The 17,119-nt window shown below is 45.7% G+C and overlaps 6 protein-coding genes across 6 annotated transcripts; 4 read left to right on the top strand and 2 right to left on the bottom strand.

Moving 5' to 3' along the window:
• Window positions 1–17: 17 nt before the first annotated feature.
• On the top strand, window positions 18–1,639 carry FA14DRAFT_75711 (biotin synthase). Its single transcript, XM_025502837.1, has one exon. The coding sequence runs from the start codon at window positions 171–173 to the stop codon at window positions 1,347–1,349; it is 1,179 nt and encodes a 392-aa protein (XP_025352895.1). The 5' UTR covers window positions 18–170; the 3' UTR covers window positions 1,350–1,639.
• Window positions 1,640–2,485: 846 nt separating this feature from the next.
• FA14DRAFT_111713 (CRAL/TRIO domain-containing protein) lies at window positions 2,486–3,397 on the bottom strand (the record flags this gene model as incomplete). The annotated part of the gene is made up of 1 exon (XM_025495954.1): window positions 2,486–3,397. A coding segment is annotated over one exon (912 nt), but the record flags the coding sequence as incomplete, so codon positions are not given.
• Window positions 3,398–5,015: 1,618 nt separating this feature from the next.
• FA14DRAFT_161964 (uncharacterized protein) lies at window positions 5,016–10,157 on the top strand. The gene has a single exon (XM_025499363.1). It carries the CDS (start codon window positions 5,104–5,106, stop codon window positions 10,051–10,053), a length of 4,950 nt encoding a protein of 1,649 aa, XP_025352897.1. The 5' UTR covers window positions 5,016–5,103; the 3' UTR covers window positions 10,054–10,157.
• Window positions 10,144–11,124, bottom strand: FA14DRAFT_125549 (EF-hand; the record flags this gene model as incomplete). The annotated part of the gene is made up of 5 exons (XM_025496710.1): window positions 10,144–10,174; window positions 10,235–10,330; window positions 10,391–10,442; window positions 10,507–10,669; window positions 10,729–11,124. The coding sequence occupies 5 exons, from the start codon at window positions 11,122–11,124 to the stop codon at window positions 10,144–10,146; spliced, it is 738 nt and encodes a 245-aa protein (XP_025352898.1).
• Window positions 11,125–11,305: 181 nt separating this feature from the next.
• On the top strand, window positions 11,306–14,529 carry FA14DRAFT_75823 (PRMT5-domain-containing protein). The gene is made up of 2 exons (XM_025502838.1): window positions 11,306–13,508; window positions 13,611–14,529. The coding sequence occupies exons 1-2, from the start codon at window positions 11,369–11,371 to the stop codon at window positions 14,309–14,311; spliced, it is 2,841 nt and encodes a 946-aa protein (XP_025352899.1). The 5' UTR covers window positions 11,306–11,368; the 3' UTR covers window positions 14,312–14,529.
• A 57-nt stretch (window positions 14,530–14,586) lies between these two features.
• Window positions 14,587–16,731, top strand: FA14DRAFT_161967 (putative NDE1-mitochondrial cytosolically directed NADH dehydrogenase). The gene is made up of 2 exons (XM_025499364.1): window positions 14,587–15,556; window positions 15,742–16,731. The coding sequence occupies exons 1-2, from the start codon at window positions 14,706–14,708 to the stop codon at window positions 16,679–16,681; spliced, it is 1,791 nt and encodes a 596-aa protein (XP_025352900.1). The 5' UTR covers window positions 14,587–14,705; the 3' UTR covers window positions 16,682–16,731.
• Window positions 16,732–17,119: the final 388 nt, after the last annotated feature.

Raw genomic sequence — 17,119 nt, forward strand, 5'->3', positions numbered from 1 at the left:
GGAAGGTTGGGGCCAAATTAAACGTCGCGCTACCGATAATCGCCAGGAAGATTGTAGCAAACACTGGAGAGGTGCCTTGCTCACCCTCGGCCAATAAGCAGTCCGGACGAACAAATGCATAACGATAAGCGGTCATCAGACCATTCCTTTTCACCATCACATACTCAAAAATGTCACGAACACCATCATTATTGCGCATCAGTGGGCAGCAAACCTCAAAATGTTTTGCTGCTCCCAAATTGATTAGAGGAAGAGCAAGTGCAGTAGAGCCTCAAGAGAGATTATCACCTGAATTATTGGCAACAAAGGGATCTTCGTCTTCTGTTGAAAATCGCCGTTCATGGAAACGTTCAGAAGTATCAGAGATTTACAACGGAAACTTGATGGACCTCATCTTCCGTGCAGCAACCGTTCACAGAACCACACAACCAGCAAACAAGATCCAACTATGCACATTGATGAACATCAAAGAAGGTGGTTGCAGTGAAGATTGCGGTTATTGCAGTCAATCTTCTCGCTATACAACCCCTTCAACACCTTCCAAATTGAGCGAAGTTGATGAAGTCTTGGTAGAAGCACGCAGAGCAAAAGAGAATGGTTCAACACGTTTTTGCATGGGCGCTGCTTGGCGTGAAGTTGGTGGAAGAAAGCGTGGATTCAATCGAATTTTGGAGATGGTCAGTGAAATTCGTGGAATGGGAATGGAAGTTTGCACAACTTTGGGCATGCTTTCTCCCGAACAAGCAAAACAACTCAAAAATGCCGGCTTGACCGCATACAATCACAATCTCGATACCAGTCGTGAATATTACGGAAAAGTTGTCACTTCACGTACGTACGATGATCGTTTGAGCACATTGGAAGCTGTTCGTGATGCTGGTATTTCCGTTTGCTCTGGTGGAATTTTGGGATTGGGAGAAGAAGAGTCGGATCGTGTTGGATTGATTTGGGAAATGAGTAAATTACCCGAAGCACCGGAGAGTTTCCCAGTGAACGCATTGGTTGCCATTCCTGGAACACCAATGGAAAAGAATGAACCTGTAAGCATTCAAACTATGTTACGTACAATCGCAACTGCACGTATCGTATTGCCAACCTCAATCATTCGTATGGCTGCCGGTCGTCAACTGTTCAGCGAATCAGAACAAGCAATGTGTTTCTTGGCCGGAGCAAATGCAATCTTTACAGGTCACAGAATGCTTACCACACCTACTGCCGGTTGGGATGAAGACAAGGCCATGTTGTCAAGATGGGGATTGAACGGTATGGTCAGTTTTGAAAATGAAGCCGTTGCCGCCAAAGAGACTCAAGGAGGTGATGCTGTGAAACAGGAAGCAGCTTCAGCTTAAACGCAGACCAAACCTATGTACAGTGTAGAGACTCCTGAGATATAATTTCATCTGATTCTTACAAATGCTCGGTATAAATATCATCCACCTGAAACTGGTGGAATAATGGCAACAGTCTCGCCTCCTTGAATGAGGAATGACTGTAATTCATCTTCATCAATCATGCTCTCGTCGATAGACCATTTGGATCCTTCAATCACTTTTTTGAGAGAAGCACCATCATACTTTTCAGAAGGAGGATCTTTTTCGAATGTGATCAAGATATGATCACGCAAAGCACTGAGAGTGACCGCGTTTGTTCCATCTGTTGGTAGCAGTAGAATGTGCTTCGCTTTTCCTCCTACTGCTTCTTTTGCTGCAGCAAAGAATAAAACAGTGACACCTTTTCCTTCTAGAGAAGGAGGCAATTGTTCTGCTGCTGGGGCACCTTCAACTTGATTCTCCTGTGCTCCAGTAGTTAATTTGGAGACGGTTGATCCTGCCGTACTCTTTACCCTTTGCATACCATAATATGCTTGATCAGCAACAATCGATCCAACCGCTCCTGCAGCCGCTTGTGGTCCTGCTGCTCCTGCTACTGCTAGAATTTCATGAGGAGCAGGTACCGAAGCTTCTGATGTTGGTGAGATCGGCTCTTTACTTTCAGCAGCAGGCGGTACATCACTAGACGATCGAGGTTGATCTTGCGATGCACTTCTACGTGAATCAGGATGAAAAGCGGCAAATAGCTTCGAGGCATGCAATTTACGATCCATCTCTTTGAAAATGGTGGAAGCTGTCTTGTTGTGCGGGCTTGCGTTTGGGGAATCGGATGTGGCCATTTGCTGCTCCTTTTCTGCCTTTTTGGTTTCTTCTTCTTCTTCCTTTGGCTTTTCAGCAGTCGTTTCTAGATTAGGTGCTTCAACTGGTTGCTTTTGTGTATGGTGTGCATCACTGCTTTGTGTGGTCGAACTGAATGTACGTTCCAAGGGATCTTTGTTGAGTTGATCCAGTGGAGTCTTGAACAACTCCAACGGTGAAGAGTCACGCATTTCAACGGCTGTAGGTGTAGCTATACTAGAAGAATTGTCTGTCGATGTAGTTGTAGATTCATGTCCCACTGGTTCAGATTTTTGCAGGGCAAGAGCGAAAGGTGAATTGGGATCGTCACCTCCGCGAATGACCCATTCAGAAGCGCCGATTTCTGAATTGCAATCTTCCTTGAATCTCCGCAACATTGCATCCCGTCTATCTTTTGTGATTCTGAGTAAGGCAGGCCAATAAGCATCATGGTCGTATGCAGACTTTACATCACCGCCGAAATCCGCACTGAGCTGATCAGCAGGCACTTGGTTTCGTACTGGGTCGTCGAAATGGCATTTATTCTTTGTGACGGGATCAATGAATGGCTGAATTGCATTCCAGAATACCTTGAACACCCAAGGCACATTCACTGACCAATTCACACCCAAGTTTTCCACATAATGGTTTTGCAAGATGTACAACATCAGCTTGGCATTGGCGATGCTGGTCGGGTTGCGACTCTTGTGTTCAAAATTAATTAGAAGCGCCAATTGCTCCACTCCAGGAGGCATCATATCGATGCATCTCTCTAACAAAAACACAGCGAATTGCATTTGTCGCGGTGATTCTTTGGTATCGCTTCTATGTGGATGCATGTAGTGCACCGGTCTTGCATATTTGTCATACCCCAAAACGGTCTCCTTTCCGCATCTTGCTTCCTTTGCCATCTCTTCAGGGTTGAGATTTTCCACGCCAAATTCTCTACGCCATGCAATCGTCTCCGTCAAGCGCCTCTTTGCTTGTCTGACATCCCATTTGGTTGCTCGTAAGTATCGCAGCATGCTCTCCTTGCTTACCATACGCAGCTTTTCCCAATCGCTCAAAGGTTCACGACGTTTCTCTTCCGGTTTGAGGGAGACTGGGAAGTCTTTTTGGGATTTGAAGTGCTCGAAAACTTCTTCATACTTTTGTTGTTGTTCTTCTGTCAACTTTGCTGGTGGTGTAGGTTTGCAATCGGGATGAGGAACGGGAAAGATTCCATCAAAGCCTTGAATATGCTTTTGCTTCCCTTCTCCATCTATGCCGTATCCTGATACTCCAGTGAAAGCGGCCTTTTGATCAAATTGTTCCGGCTCCTGCCATTGATTGCGATTGCCCAATCGAGAGCCACGAGAGGAAACGCTATGGTATGCTTTGGATAACAAAGAAGGTCTGCTTGGACTGCCACCTGTACCAGAAACAGAACTTGATTTACCATGACTTTGCATGCTAGAGCGCGAGACACGCGATGTTTCACGTCGGACAGACTCCATTGTGGGAATGAGATGGTGGTAAAGAGATGAGATGATATTCACCCGAGAGATCTCGATGATAAAAAAAAGGAGAAAATGTCAAAGGGTATGACGAACTCTCCTCTTCTTCCAGGCCTCTACCCTTTATGCATAAAATGACGCCCGTTAAAATGCATTCGCAGTATTTTTTGTTTCGGGCTTGTGATCCGTTTGATTATTTTGCTGGGTAATAAGATCGCGCCGCGTTTTGTTTTGTGTACGCGGAGTGGAGAGACAGTCAATGTCCCGGACATTTACCAACCCGATTAGACCGCCGCGGACGAGGCCTAACTTTAAATTTCATGTAGAAAAGGCCACATTACGTAGCTTGCACGGTCATGCTCATTCGGCCCAAAATGGCACTTGAGCAGTGTTTTTGCAATTTTTTGATTGAATACAATATGCACGTTTTACGCTAGTGAGCTAATTTTCTAAATAAACGGCACTTTTTCAGTCAAAACGCGTCGAAAAATAAGAAAATCAATACAAATTCGTTAAGTTCACAGATCCAGTCAAAACAAGCAAAAAAAAATCCCTAGAACTCTAACCCTAACCCTAACCCGAAAACTAACCCTAACCCTAAACTAACCCTAACCCTAACCCTAAACTAACCCTAACCCTAACCCGAACCTATACGAATCCGATTGAAACTAGATGAGATTATTATTGCCGTCTGTGAAAAAAAGCGGAAGCGAGCGATTTTTTCCGAAAATTCTACGCGTATTAAAAAATGAATACAAAATAAAAATTAATACAAAATCGATTTTGACGTGCATGAGCGCAAAAAAATGGATTTTAAAGATAAAGTGCCTAAAAAATTTTTTGGGCCGAATGTCTTCGACCAGCTTGCACGCCTTGGCTGAAACCCTTTCTATCATCACAACAAACACACATTCTGTGGAGGTATTCTTCTGCAATCAACAAATGATCGTGATGACTTGGTGATAAACCGCGGATTTGATTAGATTGACAGGCTCCGCGTATTTTGCGCGGTCAAAAGTCGGTCCAAACAAGACCGACGTTGTACAAGTGCTGATGTAAGCAGACGTTGAACCTTCCTCTTCACGCGAAGCTCCTTAATTGTGATTAAATGCTCCTGTTGGCTGTCATTTTGTTCTCACACCATTTACACTGATGCTCGAATGACCTACTGCCATGTTCTAGTCTACGGCGTTAAGGACCGGCCGAAAGGAATATTTTTTAATGCATAAAGTTGCTGATCTGTATGTACGCACGCGTAAGATGTGTTTTATTTGTAAGCCAATGCAGAACGCCTTTATAACTTTTACCCAGGGCGCAACTTACACACGGGCGTTTTATTCAACGGGTAAAGTGCTACGAAACGCAAAAAGAAAAACTCTTGATAGTCAAGTACATCTTCTGATGCAAATATTCCCGTCTTTGCCATCATCATCGCAATCATGTCGTCTGCCTATTCATCAACGTCAAAGTTGATGATGAGCGGGATGACGAATGTATGGCAGAGTACACAAAGGCTGCTTCGAGATGCATCTTCCATTTCTCCCGCAAATCATTTAGCATCAGATCCATGGATTGCTACAGGTGAAGGTTCTTCTCTGGGTTCGCATTTGTTGCTCAATGAGGCTGCGAATTTGTCCAATGTGACTTCAATACATGCCCCACTCAGCTATGATCAACATACCGCATCATTTTTGGGGAAAATGTGCGATAACGCTGAAGGATGGGGACCATCTTCTACAGTTCGTGATCTAGATTTCACGCCATGCTTTCAAGATGCCGTTTTGACCATTGTACCGGGAGTGTTGCTGGCAATCTGTGCTGCGGTGACGATTTCTCAAAGAATGAAAATCCCTGCAAAGCCACTATCGCACGCCAGTCACACGATCCTGATCCTCAAACATGTCTTGGTCGGTATTCTATGCTTTTGTGCGGCACTAGAGGTTTCTCTGTCCTTCGGATCCAGCAAAATCACCAGCATTCGATTCCTCGCATCTCTCGCTCTTTTGGCTTCTTATGCACTTTCTTTACCTCTTCAACACTACAATCATACCCGCGAAAGACGTTCATCAACTGTTTTGCTCTTTTTCTGGCTGATACACTTGGTCTTTTCTCTGATCAGATTACGTACGTTGGTCACCTTTCCTTCGCCTCCAATTCAGGATAACATGGTAGAATTTGCTCTCCGTGCGACCCGAGTCAGTTTGGTATTGATCGTATTTGCGTTAGAGTGTGTTGGTGTGGAAGTAGGCGGACCCAGACCAAGTGCAGGAGGGGACCCGAAAAAGACAATTGCAAACGGTAATGGAACATCACGTCATCAGCCACAGAGCTCTTACGATTCAGCAGAAAATCCAAGTACATTCAGCATTCGCAGCGATTCCAGCGATGCAGTAGCAGGAGAAGATGCTCGTGCAGACACTGGCGAGAAGGAGTGCCCGGAGAATGTGGCCAATATCTTCTCCCGGCTATCCTTCCATTGGATGCAGCCAATGATGTCTCTTGGCTCAAAGAAATTTTTGACGGAAGAAGACATGTGGTCCTTGCCACCTGGTGAAGATGGCGAAAACTTGGGAAAACGATTTGAAGTATGGTACGGCAAAACACGCGATAAAGACGGCAAACCAATGTTCTGGACTACATTGGCAATGGCATACGGAGGACCATTCTTGTTTGCTGCCGCTTTGAAGGCTGCCCAAGATGCATTGGCTTTTGCACAACCGCAATTGCTTCGCAGGCTGTTGCAATTTGTGCAAACGTATGAAGACAAGAACGCTGTCAAAGAGCCTGCCTTTCACGGATTCTTCTTTGCTACTCTCTTGTTCATGGTGGCTGTGATTCAAACGTCGTTCTTACATGCATACTTTCAAAGATGCTTCACTACTGGAATGCGTGTTCGTGCCGGTTTGGTGAGCGCCATTTACAAAAAATCTTTAAGGCTCTCGAACGAAGATCGTTCGGGTCGCGCGACAGGTGATATTGTCAACTTGATGAGTGTTGATGCGACACGTTTGCAGGATTTGTGTACGTATGGACATATTGCTTGGTCGGCTTTGTTCCAAATGACGTTGGCTTTTGTTTCATTGTATAATTTGCTTGGATGGCCAAGTTTTGTCGGTGTTGCAATTATGGTCGTCTCAGTCCCGTTGAACACCGCCTTGGCACGATATATGCGCTCTCTTTCCGAACGTACGATGAAAGTCAAGGACAAGAGAACAAGATTGATGAACGAAATTTTGACAAACATCAAAACGATCAAATTGTTCGCCTGGGAGGAGGCCTTCTCGAAGAAACTCTTCAGTGTTCGTAATGATGAGGAATTATCACTTTTGAAATTGAGCGGAGGAGTGAATGCTTTCTTCAACTTCTTTTGGACGGCAATCCCATTCTTTGTCTCACTTTCAACATTCATCGTTTACAGCGTCGTCAATCCCGACAAGCCATTGACGGCAGATGTCATTTTCCCTGCTTTGAGCTTGTATGCATTGTTATCTTTCCCACTTGCCATGCTTGCAGGTATTGTGGCCGCCATCATTCAAGCGTTGGTTTCTGCTCGTCGTCTTTCGGCATTCTTGGATGCAGGGGAATTGGACAGAAATGCACGTAAGCTCATCCTACCACCACAGCCTCTTGATCCACTTTTGCCAGATGCACAGGCGGATATCGATACAATATCCAACACAATCGAACTCAAAGGAGCCGAATTCAAATGGTCTAGAACACAACCTGTTCCTACATTGGCTGAGTTGGATCTAACAGTCTCCAAGGGAGAATTGTTGGCCGTTTTGGGAAGAGTGGGTGATGGAAAGTCATCTCTCTTGGCTGCAATTTTGGGCGAGATGCACAAAACGGATGGTGAATGTATCGTTCGTGGTAGAACTGCTTACTTCACCCAAGGCGGTTGGTGTATGGGCGCATCCGTTCGTGACAATATCCTGTTTGGACTCAACTATGAACCTGATTTCTATCAACGTGTTTTGCGTGCTTGTGCTTTGGAACCGGATTTGGCCATCTTGCCGGATGGAGACATGACAGAAGTAGGAGAAAAGGGTGTTTCGCTTTCTGGTGGACAACGTGCTCGTGTTGCTTTGGCAAGAGCTTGTTATGCCAGGGCTGATATTTATCTGCTTGATGATCCACTTGCTGCCGTTGATGCTCATGTCGGTGCACATCTTTTCAAACATGTCATTGGTCCAGAAGGTATGCTCAAGTCGAAAACGAGAATTTTGACAACCAATACCGTCGCCTACCTTCCTCAATGCGATCAAATCGTATCTCTACGAAGAGGTGTCTTTTTGAAAGAACGTGGTACATATTCCGATTGCATGGCTGCTAAGGGAGATATCTACAATCTCATCAACGGTCTCGGTAAGCAAGCTGCAAGACATCGAGGAGAAGAAGAGGCTGCAGAGACTGGTACTTTACCCGATCCTGAAAAGCCCGAGCATGAAATGATCGATTACGATACAGAATTAGCACATGGCGCTCATGGAGAAGAATCACTCAAAGAAACCAAACTACACAGACGCCTCAGCACAGCTTCTATGCACAGACCTCGACCTCTCTCTAAACGTCAGATCAAAAAGGAAACCGTTCGTCAACTTCGTGAGACAAGACAACAACGAGAAAAATCTGAACAAGGCAGTGTGAGCTGGAACGTGTACAAAGAATATGCTTCGAGTGCAAGCATGGTTGGGTTCACGCTTTACATTGTTGCACAGGTCATGACGCAAGTCTTGCAGGTTTCCCGTGATATCGTTTTGAAGCAATGGGGTACGCACAACAGTGAGACAAACGGTGGAAAGCCTGCTGATACGAGGTTTTATTTGACCTTGTATGGATTGGTAGGTGTTTTGGCAAGTTTGGCTATTTGTATTGCTCCATTCATTCTCTATACCTGGCTAGCCATCTCCTCCGCAAAGAAGTTCCATGATGGTCTTTTCCGCGGTATCAGTCGTGCGCCTTTGCAATGGTTTGAAACGATTCCAACTGGACGTCTGCTCAATTTGTTCTCACGAGATGTCAATGTGGTTGATGAAGTTTTACCTCGTGTCTTGAACGGATTCTTCCGAACGATGATCGTTGTTATGGGTGTCTTGGTCGTTGTCAGTGTGAGTGTGCCACCGTTTTTGCTGGCCATCATTCCACTGGGTTTCATTTATCGTGCTGTGTTGCGATACTATCTCGCCACATCTCGTGAAATCAAGCGATTGGATGCCGTTAGTAAAACACCAATCTTTACATGGTTCCAAGAAAGTTTGGGAGGATTGAGCACGATTAGAGCATTTGGACAAGAATCAAGATTTATTGCCACAAATGAAGCCCGTGTGGATCGTAATCAAATGTGCTACTTCCCTTCAGTGACTTGCAATCGTTGGTTGGCTGTTCGGATTGAATTTATTGGATCAACTGTGATTCTAATCGCTTCCACACTTGCGGTTGCATTGGTTGCTTCAGGTGGAAGAATGGATGCCGGTTTGCTTGGTTTGATGATGTCACAAGCACTTTCCACAACGCAAACGTTGAATTGGGTCGTTCGATCTGCTTCAGAGGTGGAACAAAATATCGTTTCAGTTGAAAGAATTATGGGCTATACGGAAACCGAACCAGAGGCACCCTACGAAACCGAATACAAACCGCCTGCCAATTGGCCAACGCAAGGCAAAATCGAATTCAAGGGATATTCAACACGTTATCGCAAAGAGTTGCCACTTGTTCTTAAAAAGCTCAACATGACGATCAAGCATGGCGAGCGAATCGGTGTGGTTGGAAGAACGGGAGCGGGAAAATCTAGTTTGACATTGGCGCTTTTCCGAATTATTGAAGCTGCAGAAGGAGGCATCTGGATCGATGATGTGGAAAGCAATAAACTGGGTTTGAAGCAGTTGCGTTCTTCTTTGGCTATTATCCCGCAAGATCCTCAATTATGGGAAGGTACATTGCGTGATAATGTCGATCCGGGAGAAAAATACTCCGATGAAGCTCTCTGGAAAGCATTAGATCAAGCTCGGTTAAAAGAGCATGTCAGTTCTTTGGAGGGTGGATTGGATGCCATGTTGACAGAAGGTGCTTCCAATTTCTCAGCTGGACAACGTCAACTGTTGTGCGTTGCTCGTGCGCTTCTGAGGGGATCAAAGATCTTGGTATTGGATGAAGCCACTTCCAGTGTCGATTTGACAACAGATGATCAAATTCAAGAAGTCGTCCGCAAGGAGTTCAACGGGACCACCCTTACGATTGCCCATAGATTGAACACCATTTTGGACTCTGATCGTGTTTTGGTACTCAAGGATGGAGAAATTGCCGAACTGGACTCACCAGAAGCCTTACTCAAAAACAAACAAAGCATCTTCTTCTCCATGGCTGTTGAGGCAGGTTTGGCAAAAGTGTGAGGGGGGCTTTCCTGGAAACGGATTTGTTGCTTTTCACATGCTTTCTTGTATTGCACATATATAATTATAATTACATGTTATCGAACGCTCTCATGGCGCAGACAAGCAGATATCCATAAAGCTGTGAGGTGGGGCAAAGAGGTTAGAAGATGTCCCGTAAACAGCGCACCGCACCACTCACTCATCGTAGGAAATTGTGATTCGACCAGTACGTTGCACATCACGGCGAGCGAAACTTTCTGTTAAGGTCTTGACGACCACGCAACATCTCACAAAGCTGTTGAGGGGGGAAAGATGTGAGAGCTTTGTACGAAGTTCGCTTTGTTCTACAACTTACCCATCAAAGGTGATCGTTCCACGTGTACTACCTGCGACATCGGAAGAAGTGACTGCATGAGCAAATCTTAGAATGGTTTTTCATACTCTGTTAGTTTTCGAGTCTTTACCACTTACCAAACTTTTGTGTCATAAGATGCAAGAGGCGGGGGTTGAGGTTGTAGCCAAAGTTTGATAGTGCCCTGGATAACTCTCCTTGATCGATTGAACCACTTCTATCAGCATCGAAATGACGAAAGACGCCCTGCCAATCTTGAATATATTTCCACAATCCAGCAAACTGCAGAGAGGGAAGAAGGTAAGTAATGGTACCACTACACACGTCTTACATGCACTCACCTCATTAAAGGTAATTGTTCCACTACGATCATGATCAAACATGTTCATCAACAACTTAACACAATCTGTGGAGAATGGCGTCCAATCTCCATTGACGAGAGCTTGTTGTAGTTCGGTTGCATTGATTTGACCACTTCCATCTCGATCGACCGACATAAACCAACTCCACAATTGAGGATCGCCTCCTGGAGGTGGTCCAGAGCCCTGATTGAATGCTTGTGGTCTGCCACCTCCACCACCGCCATATTGCGAAGATTGATATGGGGCACCTCCATATCCACCACCTTGCTGATAGCCACCTTGCTGATAACCGCCTTGCTGATAGCCACCTTGTTGTTGAGGTGGAGGTCTGCCGCCACCACCACCTTGAGGACCGTAAGAGTATTGATATGACATTTTCGTTGGATGAAGGAGAGAGGGTGAAAAAGAGTGCATGCATATACTCGCATGGCTGTATTTCAACGTATGACTTCACGCACCCCGCCCTGTAATGTACTAGTGAGACGTCTCGCCAAACTTTTTTACTTCGAGCACCACGCGTAATGAAAAATTAAGACGCGAGTTGGATGACGGGGGTGTTGCTCTTTCTCCAAACCAACACCATCCCTATTTCTCACATCTCATCTGGCATTGATGAACCATGTCGTCAGCCCAAAATGGCGGTAATACAAATACTTGCTCGGTCTCTCTGCATGTCCCAACTTCCTCGGTACATTTCGGACCCGATATAGTTGAAGATGAAATACCAGCACAATTCAAAGCACCTCCTCCGTCGCAGCCGAGAAGGCCACATCCAGGTGGATTGGATACTCTGCAGGAAGCATCTCATGTCAATGCATTATCACAAGCAACAGGACCTTCACCTGCAAGCTTACAAGCAGTAATGGAAAATATCTCACTATCTCAAAAACAAGGAACAAATCAAAAAGTGGAAGCACTTTTGACAGCCGCTTTAGCATCTCTATCTCCCAGCAATCGTAGTCGTGCGATCACAAAGGCAAAAGGGTACGATAGCATAACAGTCCAGCTCGCCAACGAACGCTGGAGAGAGAGGTGGAGTAGATTATGCTTGGCTCCAAGTGAAACAGTTGCGTCTACTTCCGCGTCTTCAGTTGGAGGAAATGCATCAAAAGCATTTGCAGCAGGCGATCCAGGAGGTATGGGAGGTAGCTGGGAAGTACTTGCACAGGCAAGCGGAGCGGGAGGATTGAATGTGCCGATGGAAGGTGCTCTGAATGGTGCTACAAAAGCGGGAAAGATGGTACGAAGTAGTAGCCGAAAGCATATAATTGAAACGGCACCTGCAGGCACAACATTGAGCTCATCTGTCACGCCAACGCTTGGAAGGATCGATGAAGGATCAGAACGTGTTCGAGAAAGCAACACATCACCCATCAATGAAACCCAAAAAGAAGCTGAAGCCTGGCGAAAGTCACCAAGCTTTAATCCGAGCGAATTGAATCTTACAAAGTATGAGGATAGCGATGGCGTGATTGCAATCATCAGTCCATGGATCGAGCTTGATTCTTGGGATGAAGGTATTCGATTAGACTCGGAAATTGCACTACGCCAAGAACTCTCTTACGCTTCGCATTTGGGAATATTGCAAGTTGTTCTTCCTCCCCCATCCAGCGATCCAGCATGTCGTCCTTATCTCGTCGACTATGCCCGTGCAATCGCAGGCTGTCTTGTCTCTCGTGGATCAGAAGCTCCAGCTGCCGGTCATTTCATGCGCCTTTCTATCAGACTACCGATCTCCAGCCCATATGCATCAGCTCAAATGATGCTCAAAACAGGAGTTGGCGCCAGGCCTTTGAGTATTTCCAGTAATAGCTCCAACGGTACAGCACAGATGCGTTCAGAAGACGATTGGAGTTGGCAAGCATGGCATGTGATTCAATCGGTGTGTGCATTTAACGCACGATTGGGTGTTGCTATCGATCTTTCAGCACCTCTGCCTTCTCCTGCTATCCTGGAGAGATGGAACGCTGAACCGGTCTCACACATTTGGCTACCAGCGAGGGCATTTTTGAGTAATGCAAAAGGCTATCCCGTTCTATCAAAAGCAACACAATCTTTCTTGCGTTCCATCATTTCGGTCAAAGCACCTCAACTTGCCTTTATCTTGACGGGTACGCAAACGCCTCCAGAGAACCATACTCGAGGAGGACAGGCGGCTTATGAGCAGTACATTCGACACACTGAGCGAAACATTACCTCCAATATGACTGAAACAGATCTACAGGTTCGCTCATACTCTGATTACCTGCAAGCTCCATTGCAGCCGCTATTTGACAATTTGGAAGGACAAACGTATGCCACATTTGAAGCTGATTCGATCAAGTATGAAAAGTATGAAGAGGCAGTCTATCAAGCGTTGTCTTCGCTACCTCCCAAGAATATCATTAGTGTTTGGGTATGCGGTGCTGGTCGTGGGCCGTTGGTGAGTCGGTGTATTCAAGCTGCACGTAAAGCATCGAGAACAATCAAGGTTGTTGCTCTAGAGAAGAACCCAAATGCGATCGTTGGCTTGCGTGAAAGAGCAACTAACGAATGGGGACAAGATGTTGTACGAGTGGAAATGGGAGATATGAGAACGGTAAAAATCTCACCCAGCGAGAAAGCGGACATCATCGTCAGCGAATTGCTTGGATCTTTTGGCGATAATGAACTAAGCCCAGAATGCTTGGACGGGGCAATGCGGATCTTGAAGCCGAATGGAATCTGTATTCCACGTGCCTATAGCTCGTACATCACACCAATCTCAACGCCAAAGCTGTATGCAGAAGTGTCCAAAGGAACACCGATTCAAGCCAGCTCAGGGATTTCCTCGGAAGATCGAAAGGTAAAGGCAGCCGAAACGCCATATGTGGTGCTCTTACGTGCAGTCACTTACCTTGCAGGTCGTGGCGGTAAGGAGGAAATGCCGGAAGTGCAACATTGCTGGACATTTGATCATTCTACGCCACCTGCTGTGCCATTATCGTATGACGGCTTACCGCTCACAAACGCCCACAACGTGCGTTTATCTTCACACACCTTTCATATCCCTCGCCAATCTGTTTGTCATGGCTTAGCAGGTTCATTTGAAGCACATCTTTGGGGGAACGTTGTTTTGTCAATCCATCCAGACCCAAGCCGAGCAACGCAAGGGATGAATTCATGGTTCCCACTCTATTTTCCATTCAAAGAACCGCTTTATCTGGCCGCTGAATCGGAATTGGATGTTTCGATTTGGCGTCTAACATCGAATGACCGCGTTTGGTATGAATGGATGGCGCAATCCTTTGCAATTTCCAACAAGCCAAGTCGAGCAACATCTCTATCTGTTTTAGAGAACGAAAGCGTTCGATCCTCATCTGTATCATCACAACCACAACAACAAAAGAATAACGGTCGGGTACGATTCGAAGGTGTCAACTCTGATGCTTTTCAAAATGCTCCCAATACGCCAAGGTTATCCGACACCACTTTACCGGGCGAACCATCTACTTCGCAAAATGCTGCTATTGCTGAACGATCGCTAATAGGAATGACTGCATTGATGAATCCGGGCGGAAGAAGTTCTTCTGTGTACATGTAAAAAAAAAACTTGCAATTGAATGTGTATTTTACCTATAACCCGTTGGGATCTCAGGAACGTTGTTTGCAGAGTTTGCCGTTCAACCCTCTTTAGGGCGTACCGAACGCCGCCTTTTACCCAATCGAAGTGGCTGCATTTCAATGCACAACGAGAGAGATTCGCGTAAATTTGTGTTTGTGTTACTCTTAAGCGCCTTTTGGCGCGAATCTTTGGGCTAAAAAGATGTTGTAGAAAAAGTTTTCGTTAGTGCTGCAGTGCTTATCTTCCAATGCGGAAAAAAATGCTTGCACTTCATGATAAAATAGGGAAAAGGAGATCCTTGCTCGTCATCATCATCCATCTTGCCTTGCTCACTCACCGATAGGTGAATAGCATCTAAACAGCTTGGCAAATGATGATGCTTCAACGTAGTGCAAATGTCGCCTTTCGAGGTTTATCAGTGTCGAGAGTTGTGCAGAGAAATACTGTCAATCTGACGCCGCTCTCGAGACGATTCAACACCACAGATGCCACCGTTCCTCCACCACAATTCAACACTCCTTCTCCAAAGCCTTCCAAACCTGTTGCTGAACCCGTAGCACCAGCCACACCGGTCACGCCAGCCACTCCGGTCAAGGTCGAACTCAACAGCGCACCCCCACCACCTCCACCATCTGCGCCTTCCCCCAAGAAGAAGAGAGGATTCTTTGGAAAGGCGAAGTTGGTTTTGGGATATGGTTCTTTGGCTTTCTTGGTTGCCGCTGGATACTTTATCTATGAAGCAAACCATCCTCCTGCCGAGCAATTACCCTTTGATCCAAGCAAAAAGACTTTGGTAATCCTGGGAAGTGGTTGGGGAGCAACAGCTTTGATTGACAGCATCGATACGCAAGACTACAATGTGGTTGTTATCAGTCCATACAACTACTTCTTGTTCACACCTCTTTTGCCTTCAGTCACTGTCGGAACCTTGAACGGTCGCTCAATCACCCAACCTACTCGTCATATTGTCCGTTACAAGGATCGGGAAGTCCAACTTCTCGAAGCAGAAGCTACAAAAGTTGACCCAAAGAGCAAGACTGTCACCTTTGAAGACAAGAGTGATATGTATGGAAGTATCGGAACTGTGCAAATCCCTTATGACTACTTGGTGTATGCGGTCGGAAGTCAAAACCAAACATTCGGTATCGAAGGTGTAAAGAAACATGGTCTCTTCCTCAAAGAGCTAAGTGATGCCGAATCAATCAGGAGAAGATTGATGGATTGGTGAGTATTTGTTTGAGTCTGCACAAAAGGATGAATAACACACAAATCTTCCTTATCTACATTATCGGACCGAGCTTCCCTTTCGGGAAGTCTCAGAATGGTCGATAAATTGTGCAGGGGTTCTGATTCACCTGGTGTGCTTTTGCGGGATTTCAACTGACATGTTCTTCTCCCCCTCATTTTAGCGTCGAGAAAGCTTCTCTCCTCGGTCAGTCAGAAGAAGAAATCGATCGTCTCTTACACTTTGTCGTAGTAGGTGGTGGTCCAACTGGTGTAGAAGCAAGCAGTGAATTCCGTGATTTCGTTCGGGATGATTTGTCAAAATGGTACCCAGCAGTATCAGGTCGTGTCCGCGTCACCTTGATCGAAGCACTACCCAACATTCTTCCTTCCTTCTCCAAGAACCTCGTCGAATTCACCGAACACGTCTTCAAAGAGAATGAAATTCAAATCTTGACAAAGCACATGGTAAAAGACGTTGACGAGAAATCCGTCACTGTTCAAGATCCAACCGGCAAAATTGTCAACATCCCAACCGGAATGCTGGTTTGGGCAGCGGGAAACACAGCCAGACCACTCACTCGTGATCTTCAGGAACAGCTAAAAGACGAACAAACAAACCGTCGTGGCTTGTTAGTCGATGACAACCTCCGCCTATTAGGCGCCGAAGAAAGCATCTTTGCAATCGGAGATGCAGCAGCAACCAATGCTCCACCAACCGCCCAAGTTGCCAATCAACAAGGTCGTTATTTAGCCGGAATCTTTGAAAGTTTAGCCAGAATCGACAGAGTAGAAGCAAAGCTAATCAAAACCCGTCAACAACCTGAATCTCCAGAAAAAACAGCCGAAATCAGCAGACTTGAACGTAAACTAGAAAGAACAAAGGCAACCCTAAAACCTTTCCACTACACCAATCGTGGTGCAATGGCTTACATCGGTACCGAACAGGCCATCTTGGACTTGCCATACGGAAGCGTTCAACTTTCTTCCGGTGGCTTCCTTACCGGATTGGCATGGAGTAGTGCTTATTGGAGCATGCTCTTCGGTATCCGTTGTCGTGCTTCTGTGGCGCTAGATTGGCTTCATGTCCGTATCTTCGGTCGATCAATCGAAGCTTTGCGTTGAGATCATAGATGCATGTACTAATGAATGATATTTATATAAGATCACATTCTTTGTGTGATAGTGATGTTAGGGTTAAGTTCCTGCTTAAGGCACTCAGGAACATTTTGATCGAGACACTTCCCGCATGGTTGAAGGATGGGAGCGCAAAATAGAAAAAAAGTGATCCACAAAAAAGAGGTCAAGAAGAATAAAAAAGGAAAAAAAGAAATTGCCCCCTACTGGAATCGAACCAGTCATCTTATCATGGCGGTGATACTAGTGTGATATACTAGTGATACGCATCCCCAAACTGCTCAGAGGGCAGCTAACCCTTTGGTTACAAGCAATCATTTTATTTGGGATAAAAAATTTAACAAACAAGTACATCCAGCAAACCCGTTGCCGAATTTTGTAACAGGAGTTTGTTGTCGGAGTCGCGCGCCCCTATGCACGCTAATG

This window comes from Meira miltonrushii, assembly GCF_003144205.1.
Source record: "Meira miltonrushii strain MCA 3882 unplaced genomic scaffold FA14scaffold_4, whole genome shotgun sequence".
In the NCBI taxonomy this organism is placed as follows: Eukaryota; Fungi; Basidiomycota; class Exobasidiomycetes; order Exobasidiales; family Brachybasidiaceae; genus Meira; species Meira miltonrushii.